The sequence below is a fragment of the Rhinolophus hipposideros genome (genome assembly GCF_964194185.1).
Source record: "Rhinolophus hipposideros genome assembly, chromosome: 12".
NCBI classification, from domain to species: domain Eukaryota; kingdom Metazoa; phylum Chordata; class Mammalia; order Chiroptera; family Rhinolophidae; genus Rhinolophus; species Rhinolophus hipposideros.
In genome coordinates this window covers 14,911,024-14,931,497 of record NC_138058.1, presented here as the reverse complement: position 1 = coordinate 14,931,497, position 20,474 = coordinate 14,911,024, and the positions used below count along the sequence as shown (strand labels likewise).

Here is a 20,474-nt window from a genome sequence, read left to right as displayed (position 1 = left end):
AAGACAAAAGCAAATTTGCTTAACATTTTATTAGGGAATTGCAAATTAAAACAACAATAAGATACCTGAATCCAAAGCACTGACAACAACAAATGCTAGTTAAGGGTGTGGAGCAACAGGAACTCTCCTTTACTGCTGGTGGGAATGCAAAATGGTAGACACTTTGGAAGACAGGTGGCATTTTCTTACAAAGCTAAACATACTCAACATATGAAATCTGACAATTAAGTTCGGGAACTTGTTGCAACATTGTTGCTAACCTTTTTGTATTTCAGAGGGATTATTGATTATGATTTTGGACCAACCAGACAGACAGTTAACCAAGTTTACTATTTGGAAGTGCTGGAAAGGCTGCATGAAAAGTTAGATGACCTGAACTTTTCGCCAACAATTCATGGCTCTTGCATCACGACAACGCACCAGCTCACATGGCACTGTCTTTGAGGGAGTTTTTAGCCAGTAAACAAATAACTGCATCGGAACACCCTCCCTACTCACCTGATCTGGCCCCCAATGACTTCTTTCTTTTCCCAGAGATGAAAGAAATATTGAAAGGAAGACATTTTGATGACATTAAGGACATCAAAGGTAATACGACGACAGCTCTGATGGCCATTCTGGAAAGAGAGTTCCAAAATTGCTTTGAAGGGTAGACTAGGTGCTGGCGTCAGTGCATAGCTTCCCAAGGAGAGTACTTTGAAGATGACTGTAGTGATATTCAGCAATGAGGTATGTAGCACTTTTTCTAGGATGAGTTCGCAAACTTCATTGTCCGATCTGGTGTGATCCAGCAGTTGTGCTCCTTGGTACTTACCCAAATGAGTTGAAAACTTATCCCTACACAAAACCTGCACACAAATGTATAGAAGCACTATTCATAATTGCCCAAACTTGGAAGCAATCAAGATGTCCTTCGGTAGGTGAATGGATAAACACACTGTGATACATCCATACAATGGAATATTGAGTGATAAAATGAAATGAACTTGTGAGGAACATAAGTGACTCCTTCCTGAAGCTAATCTGCCATCTTGACATCTGGGTGAACCCAGACCCATGACTCTCTCCCCTTCCCCAGGGTGAGCTTTGAAATACATACACAGAGCTCTAGGCTGATCACAGATCTCCCACGAATTCTCTCTCTGGGTCAGGAGCCCTCAATGTTTCTCACCTTGACCCCTTTGATCATCCACACATTCTCACTACTCTTAAAATGGGGAGGGGGGAAGGTGTGAGGATCCATTCGTCTTGTTGCCACCTGAGACTGCATCCTGTACGTAAGTTCCCCACTAAAGTCTCTAAATGGACAAGCTGGACTTGTATGCCTTATTCTTTGGCTTATGGGCCCCCTCAGAATTTGGGGGTCACTTTGCATACATAGCCCTTCCACAAAACAGCTATCAAGCCACTAAAAGACGGAGGAAACTTAAATGCATATTGCAAAGTGAAAGAAACCAATCTGAAAAGGCTACATACTGTACGATCCAAAGTATGTGATATCCTGGAAAAAGGAAAACTGTGGAGATAGGAAAGAGGTCAGTGGTTGCCAGGGATGGAGGGGAAGGAGGGAGGAAGGAAAGAATAGGTGGGATTTTTAGAAAAGTGAAACTATTCTGTATGATAATGTAATGGTGTCATGGTACATAAATGTCACTATACATTTGTCAAAGCCCACAGATTGTAGAGCACAAAGAGTCAATCTTAATGTAAACTAAGGACTTTGTTAATGTATCAATATTATCTCATTGATTGCAACAAATGTAAGATGTTAATGGAAACTGGGAGAGTGTGAAGGGGTGAATGGGAACTGTACTACTCGAAAAAATAAAGTCTGTTAATTTAAAAACAAAGGTTAGTTCAGCTTGCAGTTTAATCGCACAAATGCTTTTTCTTAGAACAACTGTGAAACAACCATCACACTTGGGAATGCAGAAGTGGTGTTTGCATATTTCCCATTTCTTCAAACAAAACAGTAAAAAGATGTGTACTCGAGTGTCAAGAATTAATAAAATTAATAATTTGTATTGCTTCACTGGGGTGGCCCCCAACGACATTTTTCTTAATTGAAAATGGCATTTTTAAAAATTGCAAGTGCACGGCAGGGAGGAATGCAATGACTACGACTACAGCTTGGTGCCACTGTCTCATTCCTCTAAGTCATCAACAGTTTTACCCATCATTGCTTTTGCATCATCATTGCAAATGTCAACACACTTAAAAAGGCAAATAACATCTCGGTATTATTATAGAAGTAGATTTGTCCTTGACTCAAGGGGTTCATGGACCATGTGCTGAGAATCACTATCCTAAAGAAAAAGAATGAATGGCAGAGGTAGATGTAAAAGTAAGGATTACGGGGGACAGATGTGTTTGGCAGGTGGAATCACTGGGCTAAGAGTGTTCCTGCTGTTGAGACTCTAGCCTGCTACTAGATCATCCTGACAGGCAGAGAGAGACAAATCACCTTGGAAGCCATAAATCTATTTAGGGGATGGATCTCTTAATCCACCGTCAAACCACAGTCCAAATGAATTTAGTGTAGGTTGGAAGTTTCGGCTAGCTCTTCAAAGACCACTCAAAATTAGACGGTTCCATTAAGTTCAGCATTTATGGTCTGTTATGTACCAAGAACTGGGCAAACTACGGAAGAGGAAACAAATTATTAAGTTGTGGCCTCTGTCCTATAAGAGTTTAAGGGTATGGAAACATTAAATAATAAAATATAGAAATAATAGAAGAAGAATAATAGAATGTAGAAAGTATTAAATGAAGTTCAAAGTTCTATGGTAGCACTGAGAAAGACGTGAATTATGACTGGAAAAATCAGGAAAGTTTTTTTTTCAAAAAACTGAACTGGGCTCTGAATGATGAGTACAGTTTTGAGAGGAGAGAGGAAAATCAACAGTTCTTAATAGTCGTGGGTGAATTGAGAGCATTCTGGGTAAGAGAAATACAGCTAATAAACGAACGCCTCTCATCTCATGATTTTAACTTGTTTTTGTCCAAGGGGTTTGTTCAGAGTCTGCAGTTACTCTGTCAGAACGAATATACAAAGACTCACCGCATTAGCAATCATTTAACAATAAAGTAGTCCAAATTTTAGGTAAGAAATTTCTTCATGGATCTTTTCTAGTAAAAATTGTTTTCCTGTCTGCACTGCAGAGAAAGAGGTCCTCTTTTAGGTCTTTCAGTCCAATACCCCAAGCATTTAGTGAGTGCCTACTCTGTGCAGGGTATATGCTATTTTCTATGAGGGTGACCAAAATAAAGACAGCCCCTGCTTTCACAGAATTTAGAATCTTGGAGGAGTCAAGTATATATCAGTTAATGGCAAAGCATATTATAGGTTCTATAAAAGATAAAATGTTGATGGAGATCAGAAGGAAGAAGTCAACCTCAGTGGGGAAAGAAAGCAGGAAGGCTTCATGGAAGCAACGTCTTTTTTTTTAAAATAAATTTTATTGGGGAACAGTGTGTTTCTCCAGGGCCTATCAGCTCCAAGTCGTCCTTCAATCTACTTGTGGAGGGCACAGCTCAGCTCCAAGTCCAGTCGCCATTCTCAATCTTTAGTTGCAGGGGGTGCAGCCCACTATCCCACGTGGGAAATGGCGAACTTGTTGAGAGCTTGCACTCTAACCAACTGAGCCATCCGGCCGTCCCTCTGAAAGCTCAGCGGCATCTCCTTGTCTTCAATCTAGTAGTGGAGGGCACAGCTCACTGGCCCATGTGGGAATCGAACTGGCAACCTTGTTGTTCAGAGCTCATGCTCTAATCAACTGACCCACCTGGCCGCCCCCAGAAGCAATGTTTTAAATGTGAATAGACTTTCCGTGGACAGTGATGAGTGAACCAGAATATTCACTCATCATGAGAAAGGTCCACCTGAGCAAAGTTATAAAAGGGGATGGTGTGTTTGGGGAAGGGTGTGTAATTTGGTATGACGAGTCTGGGAGGTGAGTCACAAGGGAGATCAGGTTGGAAAAGCATGTTGAGAACAGTCTTGGAATGCCAAGCTTTGGAGTTTGGGCTTTACCCTGGAGGCAGGGTGGAGTATCCTCAAATCTTTGTTTTGGGAAGATAACAAGTGGAATGGAGGAGAAAAGAAAAGGTCATTTTGGAGGTGGATGGAATTGTCCAGAGATGACATCATGCTAGCGTTACCCAGAAAGCAAGAGCTGGAAAGGAGGGGATGGATATGAGAGACATGCATGTGTAGGATGTCATTGCATGTGTAGGATGTCATTGCATATGTAGGATGTCATTGCATGTGTAGGATGGCTTAGGGATTCCTAGCTTGGGAAACTGGTAGATTGCGAGTACTTACTCCCCAGGAGGAAGAATATGGGGAGAAGATAAAGGAGTTGGTTTGGCTATGGACTGTCCAATGTATTGGAGAGGCAGCAATGGCAATTGGAGAGAGGGCAGGACTGGAGCTACAGATTTGGTGATTGTCCATAAATTGTTGTTGAAGGTATTGCACTTCCCTAGAGAGATAGGGTTTTTCAGCCTTGGCACAGAAGACTGGGATATATACCACTGTACCCCAAAGTTTGCCTGATTGCCGGCTGTTAATATTCCTCTTTCCCTATTTTCTGATTTTTCCAGTCATAATTCACGTCTTTCTCAGTGTTACTATAGCACTTTGATCTTCATTTAATATTTTCTACATTCTATTATTATTCTATTATTTCTATATTTTATTATTGTTTCCATACCCTTAAACTCTTATAGGATAGAGGCCACACTTAATAATTTGTTTCCTCTTCTGTAGTTTGTCCAGTTCTTGGTACATAACAGACCATAAATGCTGAACTTAATGGAACCATCTAATCTTGAGTGGTCTTTGAAGTGCCTATTCCACCCTTCAAAGCAATTTTGGAACTCTTTCTCTGGAATGGCCATCAGAGCTGCCGTCGTATTACCCTTGATGTCCTGAATGTCATCAAAATGTCTTCCTTTCAATATTTCCTTTATCTTCGGGTACAGAAAGAAGTCATTGGGGGCCAGATCAGGTGAGTAGGGAGGGTGTTCCAATACAGTTACTTGTTTCCTGGCTAAAAACTCCCTCACAGACAGTGCTGTGTGAGCTGGTGCATTGTCGTAATGCAAGAGCCATGAATTGTTGGCGAAAGTTCAGGTTGTCTAACTTTTTCACACAGCCTTTTCAGCACTTCCAAATAGTAAACTTGGTTAACTGTCTGTCCAGTTGGTACAAATTCATAATGAATAATCCCTCTGATATCAAAAAACATTAGCAATATCATTGCATCAAGTTTATACACTTAATTGTCAGAACTCGTAGATCAGTGTGTGTAATATAAATATAATTTGTGCCACTTTTGTAATTTTAGATTTTCTACTAGCCAAATTGAAAAGAAACAGGTGAAATTATTTTATCCATTTTTTTTTTTAATTTAACAGTACCGAGGTGCCAAAAAAATATATACGCATGACTTGTATTTATCTTTTGTTTTTGGTATATATTGAGTATTACAATTTTAATACAGTTTTTTCCTTTCTTAACATGTGTATGCATTTTTTTGGCACCCTCTGTATATCCAAAACATAAACTGACATGTCATCAGTATACAAAATTACCAATGGGATATTTATGTTCCTTTTTTCATAGTAAGTCTTTGAAATCCTGTGTGTATTTTACTCTTACATCACATCTCAATTCAGACACATTGCAAGTGCTCAACAGCTACATGGGGCCAGTAACTACTGTATTGGACATCACAAATGTAGATAAAGATTTCTGACCGGCCTCCACTTGGCCACACTGTATCCTTTCTCAGGATGGTGAGGAGTGGGACAGGCCACATTCTCTGTGAGAGCAGGCTGGGATTGTCCACCAAAATTCAGGTCTGCAAAACATAAGAATCTTATCTAATTGGGGATAAGATTTCATTAGAAATTAGAAAAAAGTGTCTCAAGGTGCTACAGAGGCCCAAAACTTATTAAATCCTTTAAAAAGTATTTGTTAGAAAAGCTGACATTTTCCCCTTGGAACTGTTATTTCTGAGATGGGACAGGTATGATTCTCTCTTTCTGCATGTCCCTGTTATTGTTCTATCTTGATAAATACCATCCGGGAAAAGTGAATTTTCTCTGGCCTAGAGCCAGGTTGGTGGAAATCCCTTGCCCTGAGCCCCTTCTCTATTCCACGGGGCAGCCTTCTCACCTTTTTTGACGGGGCTCACCAACCCTGGTAGTGGTGGCCCCTGAGGGAAATAAATGCAAGATTGTTGACCTCTGGAAGGAAAGGAGGGGTTGGTGCATCATCATGCTCTTGTTCTCGCAGTGGACAGTCCTTCATTCAAGGCCCTGGGCTGGGCACATTGCAGGGACACTCTCCTTTTACTCCTCTCCATCGCACTCTGAGATCTCCTTAGCTCCTGCAAAACCCAGACAGGTTCGTTCACACAGGGTCACCCAGCGAGTAACCCAGAGCTTTCTGACACTTGAGCCCAGGATCACAGAATTCCAGACTTTGGGGGGATTACTGCTTTCTGTGCTCCCACAGATATGGGAGCAAGGATTGTCCAGCAAGCAACGTTTATATCTCCTTTCTCTTCCATGTGAACTAGGCCGGGCAGGGCGCTTACAGTTGAGTTCAGTCTCTAAAAACTGGGGTCAGATATTCAGGACTTAAAAAAGGAGCCAGCTGCCCTTTCTATATCAGGGGGTCCAGCCTCAGAAAACCTGGGAGGGCTGTTTCCTCTTTCTTTTCTGGTTCCTGACGAGTTAGAAGACTTCGGGTGCGGGGGAGCCCTGTTGCTTTAAGCCTCAGCCCCGTTTTGGGAGGAGACTGGGAGGGCAATGAAGGGTGCCCGCCTACCTGGGGGAACCCGCGTAAGGTGTGGCTGGATCGGCATGGGATGCGAGGTGAGCAAGGGGCGGGCTGAAAGTTGGAGCAAGCAGGAAGTGAACTGAGGGCCGCCCCGGGAGGAAACAGACGAGGCGAATTCTACAGCTGACAGGCCTGAGACGCTGAAACATGGTGAGTGAGCTGGGAACTAGGAAGGGGCTGATTTAAAGACGAGCCAGAAGGGGCTGGGGATCAGGAAAGTGGAGTTACTGGCAAGTCCGAGGGCTGGGGCAGCGCTGACTGTGGCCTCTCTTTGACAACTAGCTGCAAGTAGCTCTGGGCTGCCCAAGCTGTTGTTCCTGATCCTTCTCTACTCCCTTCCTCCCGTGACCTCAGTGCTGGCCCGGAGCAGGGCTTCGGTGGGGGTGGAGGATCCGAATTCCAGGCAAGGAGTTGCCGAGAGGCCCTTGGTCGCCTCCTCCAGGCCTCCTGCCCTGGGCCAGCTGGGCGTTGTGAAATTCCTAGGCAGCGCCTCTACTGTTCCCAGCGCAGATTCCAGCCCAGCGGCCAGCGCTCTCCCCCTCTGCCCTTCACTTCATCCCTGTAGGGAAACCTGAACTTTCTCTCTCCAAGGAAGAGTCCAAGGAATTGGCCCCCTTTCCATAAACTTGACGAAGAGCTAAGGGTTTGTAAAAGAACCAGAAGTCGGCTCTCTGTGATAATTTAGTTTGGACCCACACCCTAGCCTGTTTCTGGAGATCCAGTGGATCAGGGAAGCGAGGAGCTTAGTAACATTTCCCCCTCCCTGTTCTAAAACCTTAGGAAGTCTCGGGTTGAGGCATTAAGCAGGGAGGACTTGCCCTCCCTTTCGCCCAACGCCCAGACTGCTGTTTTTATTTAATATCTGCTTAAGTGGCGATGGTTTGCTGCCTGCGCATGGTGTTAAGTGCGGCCGGGAAAGCAGAAGTTTGCGGCCCAACGGGTCTCTCTCAGGGGGCCTCGAGAGGGACGGAGAGCCTCGCTGCTGGTCCTCTGGGGTCACAGCAATTAGGCTCCCCAGGAGGCGCTGGCAGACTCAGCTCTCCAGCTGTTGTCTTCAAGAGACAGAGGGTTGGGCCAGGTGAGGGCGTTCTACTGTCCAGCACAGATGTGTCCTGGGAGGACCCGGTGGGATCTGGGAATTGGTTAAATGGTGGTGGTTAAATGCAGCTCAGCTGTCTTCTCTGTCCCTCTTTGACGAGTAAGGAAGCAATGGAAGGGGATTTGGTGGTGTGCTTCTTCTCCTTGTCAGGGGCCCTGAGAGTCTGAAAAGAAGTTTGATCTGGTCTAGCATCAAGGGCTTAAGAAGGCATTTATTTTTGATTTCGTGAGTCGTCCATGAAAGCATTCTCTTTGTAAACAGTTCAAGCATTACGAAAAGCTAAAGTCTACCTTAGCCCTTCCCCTCTTCTAGGCTCTGATGCTGAGTCTCTGTTCCTCCACCATTCGGCCTAATTAACCCCTGTGTTGCTGCCCAGGAGGAGGCCAGTGGAGGTGGAGGAAATGATCGAGTGCGGCACTTGCAGAACGAGGTGGAGGGAGTCAAGAATATTATGACCCAGAATGTGGAGCGGATCCTAGCCCGAGGAGAAAACTTGGACCATCTTCGCAATAAGACAGAGGATCTGGAAGCCACAGTGAGATGGGGAGCCCATGGGGGCAAGAGGAAGAGAGGGAGGGAGGATCTTTGGGGATTTGTTGGGGGCAAAATGAACAATTGGAAAGTCTGCCTCTTCACCTGTTTTGGGAATTGTTGTAAGCTGAGTCCCCACTTATGATCCTGTTCTACTCCACCGATTGGTACTGGCTTCCAGGGAATGGGTCCAATGACTGGGGCTGGGGGTCAGGGGCTGACCCACGGAGGCATTTTCAGAGACAGAGAGATGGTGCAGTGAACCTAGGCATTCGTAGGTTTGTTTCTCTCTTGTGAAACTGATTTTCCCTTTGAAGGCTGCCCTTGACAATCATTTGAACATAACCTCCTCAGGGCAAAATATTGGCTCTGGAAAATCCTCCCAGGGCCTTTGGCCTTCTCCAGGAGTTATTAGGCAGGGGGTGGAAAACTGCTAGAGTCTTGCTGAGTCAGCTTTAAAAAAGAAAAAGCTGGGAAGAGCAGTGAAATTCTTTGATGGGGTCCACTGCTAGCTGAAAGCTAGAATAATATCTCCTACACATCTTGCTAGACCTCATTCTTCCCTCTGCCCACCCAGGGATTGAAGCCAGCTGCTGAGGGAGGGAGTAACTCTAAAGTTCAACAAAGGCTGCAGCCTAAGTTTCCATGCCCACAGGGAGACACTGGCTGCATGCAGCCTTCTGAGTCCTGGGTGTAATCTTGAGCATAACTCCTTTGTCTCCCTGGGACTTATGCTTGTTTCCACAGCCTAACCTGGGGAGTATGGATGGCCTGGTGAAACATAGTTTCCGCAACTCTGGTTTGGAGAGGAAGAGCACTTTCCCTCACTTCCAACCACTGTATCGCCCTGGTCCCTCCTCCAATTTCAACAGTCCCCATGGGGCAAGGAATCCTGGAACCAGGGAACACACGTACCCACCTGGGGCCTATCCCCCTCAGCCCCAGTGTCTGCCCTCCTAAGGGCAGATTGTGCTGCCAGTGTTGCACCCCTGGGTGTGAGCATGTGTAAAAGGCATCTCAGTGTGCGTGACAGTGCAGGGGTAAGAAGAGTAGGGGGTAGGCAGGGGGCCAAGGGGAGCCCAAGAATTCTAAATTTAAACCTGGCCCACCAGGTAGTTATGAAGGTATATTTGTCAAGGTAGGAAGACAGGACATTTTCTATTTAATAGTCTATTACCTCAACTTACCACTTCAGTATTTAGGGGTATGGCATGTGGGCCTCTGTCTGGACTCCTGTTCCAGTGGGAGGAGGCACTGAGTCCTTCTACCTTATCCCCTACAGTCCGAGCACTTCAAGACAACATCGCAGAAAGTGGCGCGGAAGTTCTGGTGGAAGAACGTGAAGATGATTGTCCTCATCTGCGTGATTGTTTTTATCATCATCCTCTTCATCGTGCTCTTTGCCACTAATGTCATCCCCTAAGTACCTTAGGTAGCCCCTCTCACCCTGCCCTCTTCTTCAGGGTTACCCTCCAGGGTGGTCGCCACGAGGGGCCTTCTTTCCCATCCTTCTCCACAGGGAATGCTGCTCAGTCCTCCAGCCCCTGACTCTGAAGCCCCTCGACCACATTGTCTGCCCCAGGGAGTGCCTTGGTCCCCCAGAGGGAGCGAGCTGGACTGTGGCTGCATTTCACTGGTCCTCAGAGTTGGTTGGAGAGACCCGGAGGGCCCAGAATGTAGCTGGGACACTGACAATGGCTGGTAGGCAATAAAGACCCTTCAGTATCCCTAAGTTTGTGAGGTGCTTTCTTCCTCTGCATTTGGCCTTTGGTCCTTTTCTCCCTGAGGACACCTCCTCTGGCTGAGATTCTCTCATTTGTGGCCCAAGTTGTTGGAGGGGTAGAGAGCAGGTGTGTAGAGTAGAAAGACAGAGCCTTCCTATCTTTCTTTATTCCCCTTTGTTCCACTCATTGTCACAGGTCTGAACAAGAAGAACTTTCTGGGAGTTTTGGCATATGGAAAAATTCAAAATCTTCATGGCATTTAGGGTGGTATGCAAGACTTCTAAGTGTCCCCCTTGGGTCTTGCCATGTCCCTTTAATACATTTCTGCTGGAAGCATTAGCTGAAACATAAGGCCTACCTGGGCTGAACATTTAGAATTCTGGTTAAGGGCCTCCTGCCTCTCTCATTGCCATCTCTCTTCTGTGGCCCTGTTGTAGTCTAAAGCAGTGAGTAAGAAGAACTGGACTGCTTTTACCTCTCTTGTGGTTCAGCAAGTTCTATTTGTCTTTTGTCTGCTCCTGCCATTTTGGGACTTAGCAGGGTCTCAGCTGTCCTAAGGGGACGAGCATCTCTCTCCGATGTCCTATGGCTGGGCACAGTCAGTATCGTAGGACAGGGCCTATGACCCTCCTTCCCTTCCATGGAGAATGGGACTCTCTGTCTTTGAGCCTCCCTCCTTCCCACTAGGTTCCACCATCATAGTCACTGTTTATAGTGCCTAGTTGGCCTTGGTTTGGGGGACGGGTTCTTGCCATCTCTACCGTGTTTCCCCGAAAATAAGACCTAGCCGGACAATCAGCTCTAATGTGTCTTTTGGAGCAAAAATTAATATAAGGCCCAGTCTTACTTTACTGTAATATAAGACTGGGTTTTATATAATAATAATATAATATAATATAAGTATAATACCGAGTCTTATATTAATTTTTGCTCCAAAAGATGCTGATTGTTTGGCTAGGTCTTATTTTCAGGGAAACAGAGTGTCTGTCCCTCTGTTTCCCACATAGGGAATTGAAAACAACCTGTTTTGGGGAGAGAGTGGGGAAGGGAGAGAGTTGGGGAACAGGATTTCGGACTAATACTGGCAAGTCAGTTTCTGGAATCATGCTCGAAAAGCTGGGGAGGGAGCAAGAAAGCACAGAAGAGACACTGGGTGGCCTCTGCCACGTCTGTCCATCGTCTCTCTCCTCAGTGCAGTCATGAGCTCCAGGGCCAAGGAACCTGGTGAAACCTTCTTGGGACCTAGACAGGCTAGGATGGGGGTGGGTCCATGTTCACAGGGACTCAACCCCCTTCTTCAAAAGGGGTCACATTTGAGATGTTGGTGGCATGGGGTGGGGTGGAGAACAGGGGACTAGTGACTTCTCTGCAGCAGTGACTGGAGAAGATGGGCAGATTCAGCTCAGGAAGGCTCTAGAAGGGCAGTAGACACACCAGCTTCACCCTTCCTCTAAATGAGCAGGGTCATATCAGGGCCGGTATTCACTTGTCTTCCTGGGGAAGAGGAAAATACAGAAAAGCTAGATCTGGCACATTCTCCATGACAGTTTTTCTTTTTTAGTTGAGGTGAAATTCACAAATCATACAATTGACCATTTTAGAGTGTACAATTCAGTGGCAGGTAGTGCATTCACAGTGTTTATTGTGAATAAACTTCAGTTTCAAAACTTTTTTGGGGGTGGTGGTTTTTAATTATGGTTGAGATGCACTTACACGAAGGTGGCAAAGTCCCCCCTGGCTGTTCAAGGTGTCCCAAGTGCCTAGCACACAGCCAATGGCACTCACACAGCCGTTTGTTGAATGATTAATCATACCTCCCCAGGGAAGCCCAATCTACCTGATCTTGGAAGCAGCCGCAGAGAGGCCTCTCTGAGCCCATTCCGGAGCCCACTCCACTGTGCCCATTTCATAGATTGGGCCCCAAGGTGTCGCCAGCTTGCAGACCTGGTACCAGGCTGCTTAGGTGTAGTAGCCCCAATTCACGAGGCTGGAGAGTCGTAAGAAGCTGGGCGCTGGTGGCCAGAGAGGAGGCGCTCTAAGGACCCCGGTCGGTCGCTGTTGGACATTCGCTTTCGATTTGAACTTGGCTTCTGTCGCAGCTAAGAGAAGGCGCGCCCCCCCCTCCGTCCCGCCCTGCCCCGCCCCTCTGCTTCCTCCTGGCCTCTGGCACCCGAGCCACTCTGCGAGCAGAGGAGCCGGAGCTGGCCAGGCGGCAGCGGCGATGGTGAGGACCCAGGCGGGGCGGGGCGGGTGGCCGGGAGCGGGGCAGAGGGCATGCACCGGGCTGCAAGGCAGGATCTGAAGTCCGAGGGCCGGGGCGGTGCTCCCGCAAGGTGACAGCTCCAGGAGCGGGGCTTGGGCCAGACCCTGCTTCACTCCCCGCGCAGCTGTGGCGTGAGCCCCATCAGGCTGCCCCGGCCGAGCGTACAGGACTCGCTTCCACTTGGTTGAATCAAGTGGTTAGCAGAACCCGCCTCAGAGTCAGGCTGAGATCCTGACTTACACAGTGGCCACTTACCAGTCCGTGACCCTCGGCAAGTCACTTAACCTCCCTGAGCCCCCTTTTCCGCTTCTGTGAAGTGGGGTCAGCAATAACCGCCTTTCTGGGTCTGTGTGAGGTTAAAGGAGATGCAATGGCAGAGACCTGCCTGGCACGCAGACCCTGCTGTTGAGAAGCTGTAGGTAACGTGATGATGACCTCTTCCGCACTTCCTGGGACAGTCAGGAGCCCAGCCTGGCTGGGGAGCAGGAAACCTGAGCGGATGGGGTGGTGGAGGCTGAGCCAGCCCGTGGCAGGGTTTTGGAGGGGAAAGGAAAAGGAAGATTTTTACTATAAAATTTCCACTGAAGTTATCAGAGTGTGGCATAGTCCTGACTCCCTCCTAACCCCTATCTAGGGACACATTCCTGAGCTGAGTCATACCCCTACTCCTGCTGCAGACTCTGGCTTCTGCCTCTGCTTGTCAACTCCAGGCAAAGGTGTTAGGAACAGGTGGTATCAGTTGCTCCCCCCACCACCACCACCACGAAGATGAGCCTGGAAGGAAGCAGGCTTGGTGCTTTAAGATTCTGCCATGGAGAAGCTGGCAGAGGTGTGATGAAAGGGCCTGTCTAGGGGTTGCAATGCCTGGATGGCTTCATCTCCAGGGAACTGCAGGCAGGAAGAGGAAGCTAGGCAGGAAGGTAGTGCTGAGCTCTAAGGCTGTGCCAGGAAACTGAGGGAGGCTCTGAGAATGGGACAGAGCCCAGAGCCCACTTCCCAGTGTGCAGGGCAGGAGATCAGGCTGGGCTAGGGGTGGGCTTCCAGCTGGCAACTAGCATTTCGGGAGAAGAAGAAATTCCTGAAATGAAGACGGAGGCCAGGATACTTTATTGAGGAGTAGTTGAAAACTCTGAGACTTTCACAGGTTCTTTTGAGGCAAATAGTGGATCAGGGCCTGGGGAGGATGTATTGATATTTCTCTCCCCCACCCATCTCCTAGCTTCATCCCTCCATCCTTTTACTTTTGCCCTTTTCTCTTCCCCCAGCTCTTTCTCTCCCTTCTTCCCAGCCCCCTTCTCTACTGGATCCTTCTTCCTTTCCCTTCTCTTCTCTAATTCATTCAATCAACAAATATTTCTTGGGCATTTCCTTTGTGCCAGACATGGTGACGGGTACTGGGGATAAAGTAGGAACGAAATAGTGATAGGAAAGATGGAAATGACTTGAATTCATTCATCTGTAGGTGGTCCTCTCATGTACTGTCCAAAGAATTTGGGTTTTGGCCTCCTTCATATGCACACAAGTTGAGTTGGCAGCACCAATAGGTCTGGTGAGTTTTCAGCCAGCCAGCTAAAAATGATTTGACTGCCTTTTAGCCTGTGTTCCGTTTAGCACCGGGGTTAAGAATGTGATTCTTGGAATCTATGTTGGTTCAACTCTGAGGTCTTCTACCCAGTGGCTCTGTGACCCTGCGTGGGTGATTTAACCGCTCTGAGCCTCACTTTCTTTTAAAAGTGGGATAATAGTACTATCCTCAATGGACTGATGTGAGGATTCAATAAGATAAAGTGAACAGACAGCTGGCAGACAGTGCTTAGCTCAGACTATGTGTCCATTGAATGGCGGCTGTTATTACTGTCAATAGCCTGCTGTGCCCGACAGAAATAAACTAGATACAGTTTCTCAAAGGCCCACCTCAAGTTCTGTCTTTAGGTCAGAAACAATTAAGGGCACAAGTTTGCCATAAGGAAGACCTTGCTTGGCTGAGTATTTTGTAAGAATATCTAAGAGGTTTTATTGATCACAAGTTATGTAGTTCTTGGGATACTGATTGCTAAAAAAACAAAAATGGGGCAGCCGGATGGCTCAGCTGGTTAGAGCGCGAGCTTTCAACAACAAGGTTGCTGGTTCAATTCCCGCATAAGATGGTGGGCTATGCTTCCTGCAACTAAAGATTGAAAACGGCAACTGGACTTGGAGCTGAGTTGTGCCCTCCACAACTAGATTGAAGGACAATGACTTGGAGCTGATGGGCCCTGGAGAAACACATTGTTCCCCCTACCCCCCGCCACCACAAAAAAAAAACCCAAACAAACACAAAAACCTAGGGAAATGGGCTAGATCAATAATAATAGCTGTTTGGTTGTTTTTTTTTAGCATTTAGTATGTGTCAGGTATTGTGCTAAGCACTTTATAATATGTCGTATGTCTTATCTAACATGGTAGATATTATTATGGTCACCACTTTACAGATGAGAAAGTGGTGGGTCAGAAAGGTCATGTTCTCAGTCTTCAGTCACTCAGCTGGTGAGTGGAGGCAGGATTTGAAGGAACCCAGGGCTGCAATGCAGAGCCCTGCTCCTAGTCTCCAAGCTCAGGTGAGGGCTGCCCTAGGAAGGAGTTGATACACCTGATCGCTGCCCAGGTCCATCTGACCACAGGAATAGGGTTTCTTAACCAATAACCAAGAGAGAGGGGAGACAAGAAAAGTATGACAGGGAGGTTTTTGAGAGCTTTGTTTTCAGAGTGGAGGGGATTTGGCCTGGAAAAGCCTGAGGGGACTTTTGAGCATTCAAAGGAGGGATGTTGTATACAGAGGGTGACTGTCTGTCAGAAACATGTGCTGTATAACTACCACCCTCTGTTTGCCAACTATGCTGCTGCTGCCCTCTCCCCCTGCCTCGCAACCTGAAGCCCTGCAGGCTCCTGGCACGGCTCAGAAGTGACTCTCTCACCCACCCATCCTCTCTACACTCTCTGCTCCCCCCAGCCTGGTGAACATCGCCTCACACTCTTGCTGATGATACTTCTACACCCCTTCTGGCTGGCCTCTCTGCCTTCCATCCATGCCAGTCTACCACCAACAGAGAAATTATCCTGCAGCACCTCTCTGGTGTTGCGCTTATTTTAGAAACCTGTACTAGCTCTTGTCCTGTGCCTCCCTCCAAGTAAACTTCCTCTTCTTGACTTTTATGGCTTTCTCCAGCCCACCCTGCCCCTCCATCCTGACCCTCTGCCTGGTCATCACTGTTCAAAGTGTGTCTTTGTCTCTCTATGTCTGGAATGCCCCAGCTCCACCCCATCCTTCAAGGGCTCACCCCACCCTGTCTATGGTGGTTCTCAGGAATCACTTCTCTGCGAACACTGAATCTCCCAGTGTAACTCTTTACTCTCTCTAACTGGATCATATATGTCTCTTTCCCCACCCTATAGTCATCTTAAGAACAGGTACAATTCATTTAGAAAACACTTTCCACACACCCACTGTGTGCCAGGCACTAGGCTGAGTTCAACGTGGCAGCAGGCTGTGTGGCCTTGCCCTTCTTCCACATCCCATAGGTCTTTATTTCTCTCTGTGCCAGTACAGACACCTGTGCAGACTGTGTCATTTTTCCTCTGGTTGGATGGGACCAAAGAGGGCCAGAGACTTGAGCCTGAGGTCCCTGTGTTTCTTGGAGCAAATGTGTTCTTTTAGGCCTGGGCCCACCTTGGCTCCAGACAGGGTGGCTTCCAGTGGGGGAAGGAGGCTGCAGATTACGGTGGAAGGCACAGCCACCTCTCCTGGAAAATCTTTCCCCATGTTGGAGAATATGATAACAGCTGTAGCATTCAGAGTACAAAAAATAGTACCTAACCTCCCACCAATCGCTAGCAGTGATTCTCATTTTCAAATCTTTGACCATTCCCAGGATTTTGCCTTGGACTATTTGAATGTGGGGATATCTCGGATTGTTTGAATGTGAGAGGCTCCAAATGATGGAGCCTTGTTGAATAATCTAGTCATTACGATAGCAGTGGTAATGGTTGACTGAGGAACAGGTAGAGATGAGTGCACCTTCCCAGCTCTCTTAGTTATTCCTCTTTGTTCCCCAGTTACTGCTTCCTCTGCCTGCAAGCACCCCTCTACAGTGGTTTGCCTGCCCCCTCTCCAAGCAGGTTGCTTTTCTAGCTCATAGGCAAATATTGACCTGCTTTTTCAGATGCTGCCCCTTGAAACTCCTGCTGGGCTAGATAAACACACTAGGATAACAGCTCTTGAGAATAAGAGTTGCTTTTGGACAGGCTATAATGCCACTGACCCACTCACTGAGTCCTTGCAATGGTCAGCACTGTGCCGACCTGACCCCTGGGATGGTGGCAGATAAAGGAAAGGCACTGGGCCCTGCCCTCCCTCTGGGAGCTTGTGGCCCCGTTGGGGAGATAGGACTCATGTACTGGGAATGCTTCGAGGTTGGGTGCAAGACAGCTGCAAGGATTCTGAATGTACATTCTTGCCTGAGTGGGAGGTGGCCCTCTGTAACCACCACATCCTTTCTCTTTCTGCGGTTTTAAGTGGAATTTAGTCATGTGCCAAAGTATCTGTGGTAGACAATGGGCAATGTGGTCTGGTAGGAAAGAGAGCTTGGCCAATGCTCTGTAGGGAGGAGAGAAGAGGGACGGGCTGTGGAGAACTAGGCTGGGAGGAGGAAGTTGCTATGGTTTGTTAAACTTCTTGTTTTCACCCCCTGACTCGTCGCTGGACCTGCTCCTGGACCTCCAGCTCTCCCTAGGACCTTGCCCGGGTCTCTCTCAGTTGCATGCATCCAAAGCCTAATTTCTTTCTGGCTTGAGACCCATGTTTCTTTCCTCTCCCCTTTCCTCAACATCCCCCAGCCTAGACCCTGCACCTCCCTTCCCAGTCCTCTGAAACAAGCTGGGTTCCATTGCTCAGTGAGGCTGCACTTGCTAGGCGAGGAGATCTGAGACTTGGTTTCATCTGGGTGAGCTGGACCCCAGTGAAGATCCTAGTTAGCTGAAAGGCTGGAGGTTGGAGGTCAGGAAGTCTGAGGTTCCAGGCAGACAGGGAATCAACTTCGAGCATTGATGCCAAGCAGGTCAGGCCAGGAGGCAGAACTGGCCTGACCGGTCAGAGGCCCAAGGAGGGAGATCTGATCTTCTCGTTTGTCTCTGTGTGTGTATCTGTGGGTTAGGCAGAGACTGTGATGTGTGGTGGTCCAGAATTACCTTTCTAACTGTGGGGTGGATCGCCTCACTGTCTGATCTTTAGGCAAGTAGTTGCTTTCCTATTCTTCGCTATGGGAAGCTGTAGGGCAGGTGCGCATTGGTTAGAGGCCATCCTAGAGCAGGTGAGCAAAGTGTCTGCTTTGTGGGGGGTTGGGATCCTGGGAAGTTCCCATACTGGGGCACCTTAGAGGAAGCTGAGATGCTGGAAGCCAAGGCCGAACTGGGACCTGCCTTGATGGGCAAGAGGAGGGGCCTGTGAGACAAAAGGTGAGCCATACACACCCAGGAGGGTGGCCCTTCACTCCACACACATATCCTTCCATGAAAGATGTTTTCCCTACTCATACACTGTACGCACACAGTGGGGGCAAGGAGACTTCTAGGTCTCAGGACCAGATGAAGGCCAGGTGTGAGTCTCACTCAGCCCTGACCTTGGGCTTGGTGCCCAGGCAGGGAAAGAGTTGGAACGGTGCCAGCGGCAGGCGGATGAGGTGACGGAAATCATGCTCAACAACTTTGACAAGGTCCTGGAGCGCGATGGGAAACTGGCAGAGCTGGAGCAGCGTTCAGATCAACTCCTGGACATGGTGTGAGGCCTGGGGAAGCAGGGAGGGGGCGGCAGAGGGTGGGGGAGCCCTCACGGGGAGCTCTCAGGCTGTGTCCAGGGCCTCCAGGCCCTTGGTGGCACCTGAGTCTCCTGTGAGGGGCAGTGCGCGTTCCTTGAGGCACCCCTAGCCTAGATATGCAATGACTAGGCTTCATGAAGTGAAAAGTCCTGGGTTTGAAGCTGGGCTTCGGTGTCATGCCCAGAACCTCCCTAAAGATTGAGGACTGGCATGATCAACTGGGAATGAGCCTGCAGGTCAAGGGCTCTCCCAGTGTCTGAGACTAGGAGTCAGTCTGGGAGGGTCCCAGGGCAGGCTGTGGGAAGGGGAACAGGCAGGATGAAAAGGATTCAGGAAGAGACCACCCTTGCTGGGGCAGGGTTGGGAGGAGCTGGCTGTGGGGCTTCGGGAGAATCACTAACTCCCATTCTGTGTCTGGGGGCATCCACAGAGCTCAGCCTTCAGCAAGACAACCAAGACCTTGGCCCAGAAGAAGCGCTGGGAGAACGTCCGCTGCAGGATCTACTTGGGGCTGGTGGTGGGCGGGGGCGTGCTCATCCTCCTGATTGTGCTGCTGGTCCTGTTTCTCCCACAGAGCAGTGCGGGCAGCAGTGTTCCGCAGGCCCAGAACACAGGTGCTGCCTCAGGGCCTGGGGACTGACCCAGCTGGGCCTGGAAGAGAGGCCGTTCTGGTCTCCAGAGAACCCTGGTGTTTGCTCCCATCTGAGCCACCCCAGTGAGCACTGACGGGCAGCCCCAATGTGTGCACCTTTGCACCTCCTATCACTCCACAGACTGGCCCTTGAGGGCAGTCTGCTGCACTGGCCATGCCAGGCCAGCCCCACCTGGAGCTCAGTAAAAGCTGCTGTTTGATTAAAAGCTGCTGTTTGGTTAAAAGCTGGTGTGTGTGTGTGTGTGTGTGTGTGTGTGTGTGTGTGAGAGAGAGAGAGAGAGAGAGAGAGAGAGAGAGAGAGAGAGAGAGAGAGAGGAGAAGGGAGAGAGAAGAGTGAGAGAGAAAGAGGGAAGGTCTCCAGGCGGCCATCCTGCTGTGCCTCCAGCCCTGGGGCTATTTATTTACATGAAGGCTGCCACCCTTGGGAAGTGGTCTGTTCCTCTCCCTTTCCTACTTGATCCAGCCCTACAGAGACAGATCCTTCTGGAAAGCAGGTGTAAAGACACAACAGGCCCCAAACCAGACCCTTCGGCGATGTTCTCTGAGCCTGTTTCCCTAATAATGAAATCTATTAGTTTTTTGATGTCTTGAGGATGCTCAGAGGACCAAGGGGACACCAAAGGGATGACAAAGAGGACAGCACTTTAGAGATTGATATCATGAGCTTTCACCTTCGGATAGACTGTTCCCACTCTGAACATCTCAATTTCTCTGCCCATGTTCTTCCTCAAGCTTTACATCAGATCACAGATGAGACGGGGGCAGTGAAAACGGGAAGGGCTTCTATGGTGCTGAAATGCAGTCACGAAGGACGGCCTGGAGTTTGGCGTGGAGCAAAGAATTTGGGCTTTTTAAACGCTCTAGGGCTGCACAGGACCACGTAGGCAGTGCCTTCAGAGTCACAGGAAAGATCATTGGGTCAAGTCCATGCAAGAAGGAAAGAAGGCCCTACCGAGACTGGAGAAGCGGGCAGCCTGGGCCTGGGTTTGGGAAGTCCGTCTCACACTGAAGTGTGGGTAGGAGAAGGAATTTAGGGTCAAGTGTGTAACAGAAGCAGTTCCTTATTAGGTACAAAGGGCTGCTTACAGAGAAACTAGAAGAAACTGGAGAGTTGTGTGGATCTTTATCCCTCACAGAGCTTGTTACTTCTACTGGGCTCATGACCGCCTTTCCTGGGAAAGATGGAGGAGAGCACTTGGCCTTGAGGCCTCCACGTAGAGACCACGGGAATTTGGGCAAGCCACTCCCCAGACTTGGGTTTTACAGGTGTAAAACGGGGTAGCACCACTTCGCTCCCAGAATAACCGTGAGGATTATTTATACTGTGTATAGAATACCCGTCAATGTAAAGGTTCTAGAAGCCAAATAAATGGTAGCCATCACCCAAATCACTTAGTGCTGTGTTCAACACTGCCTCATGTTAGAATCACGTGTAGGACTTCCAAAAACACCACACCCAGGCCCAGATCAGTTAAATCAGAATGTTTGCGAGTTAAATATCAC

The 20,474-nt window shown here is 48.3% G+C and overlaps 2 protein-coding genes across 4 annotated transcripts; both read left to right on the top strand.

Annotated features, from left to right (window-relative positions):
- Nucleotides 1–6,851: 6,851 nt before the first annotated feature.
- On the top strand, nt 6,852–11,878 carry VAMP8 (vesicle associated membrane protein 8). 3 transcript variants are annotated; one of them, XR_013994631.1, is made up of 4 exons: nt 6,852–7,003; nt 8,329–8,487; nt 9,766–10,894; nt 11,166–11,878. XR_013994631.1 is itself a non-coding variant. In XM_081068618.1 (4 exons), the coding sequence occupies exons 1-3, from the start codon at nt 7,001–7,003 to the stop codon at nt 9,904–9,906; spliced, it is 303 nt and encodes a 100-aa protein (XP_080924744.1). In that variant the 5' UTR covers nt 6,852–7,000; the 3' UTR covers nt 9,907–9,915; nt 10,003–10,213. The 3 variants fall into 3 exon arrangements, 2 of the variants coding, with proteins under 2 accessions (XP_080924744.1, XP_080924743.1); XM_081068618.1 differs by lacking the exon at nt 11,166–11,878 and having other exon boundaries at nt 9,766–9,915; nt 10,003–10,213; XM_081068617.1 differs by having other exon boundaries at nt 9,766–11,877.
- Nucleotides 11,879–12,393: 515 nt separating this feature from the next.
- Nucleotides 12,394–20,356, top strand: VAMP5 (vesicle associated membrane protein 5). The gene is made up of 3 exons (XM_081068119.1): nt 12,394–12,431; nt 18,143–18,280; nt 18,750–20,356. The coding sequence occupies exons 1-3, from the start codon at nt 12,429–12,431 to the stop codon at nt 18,957–18,959; spliced, it is 351 nt and encodes a 116-aa protein (XP_080924245.1). The 5' UTR covers nt 12,394–12,428; the 3' UTR covers nt 18,960–20,356.
- The last annotated feature ends 118 nt before the right edge of the window (nt 20,357–20,474 follow it).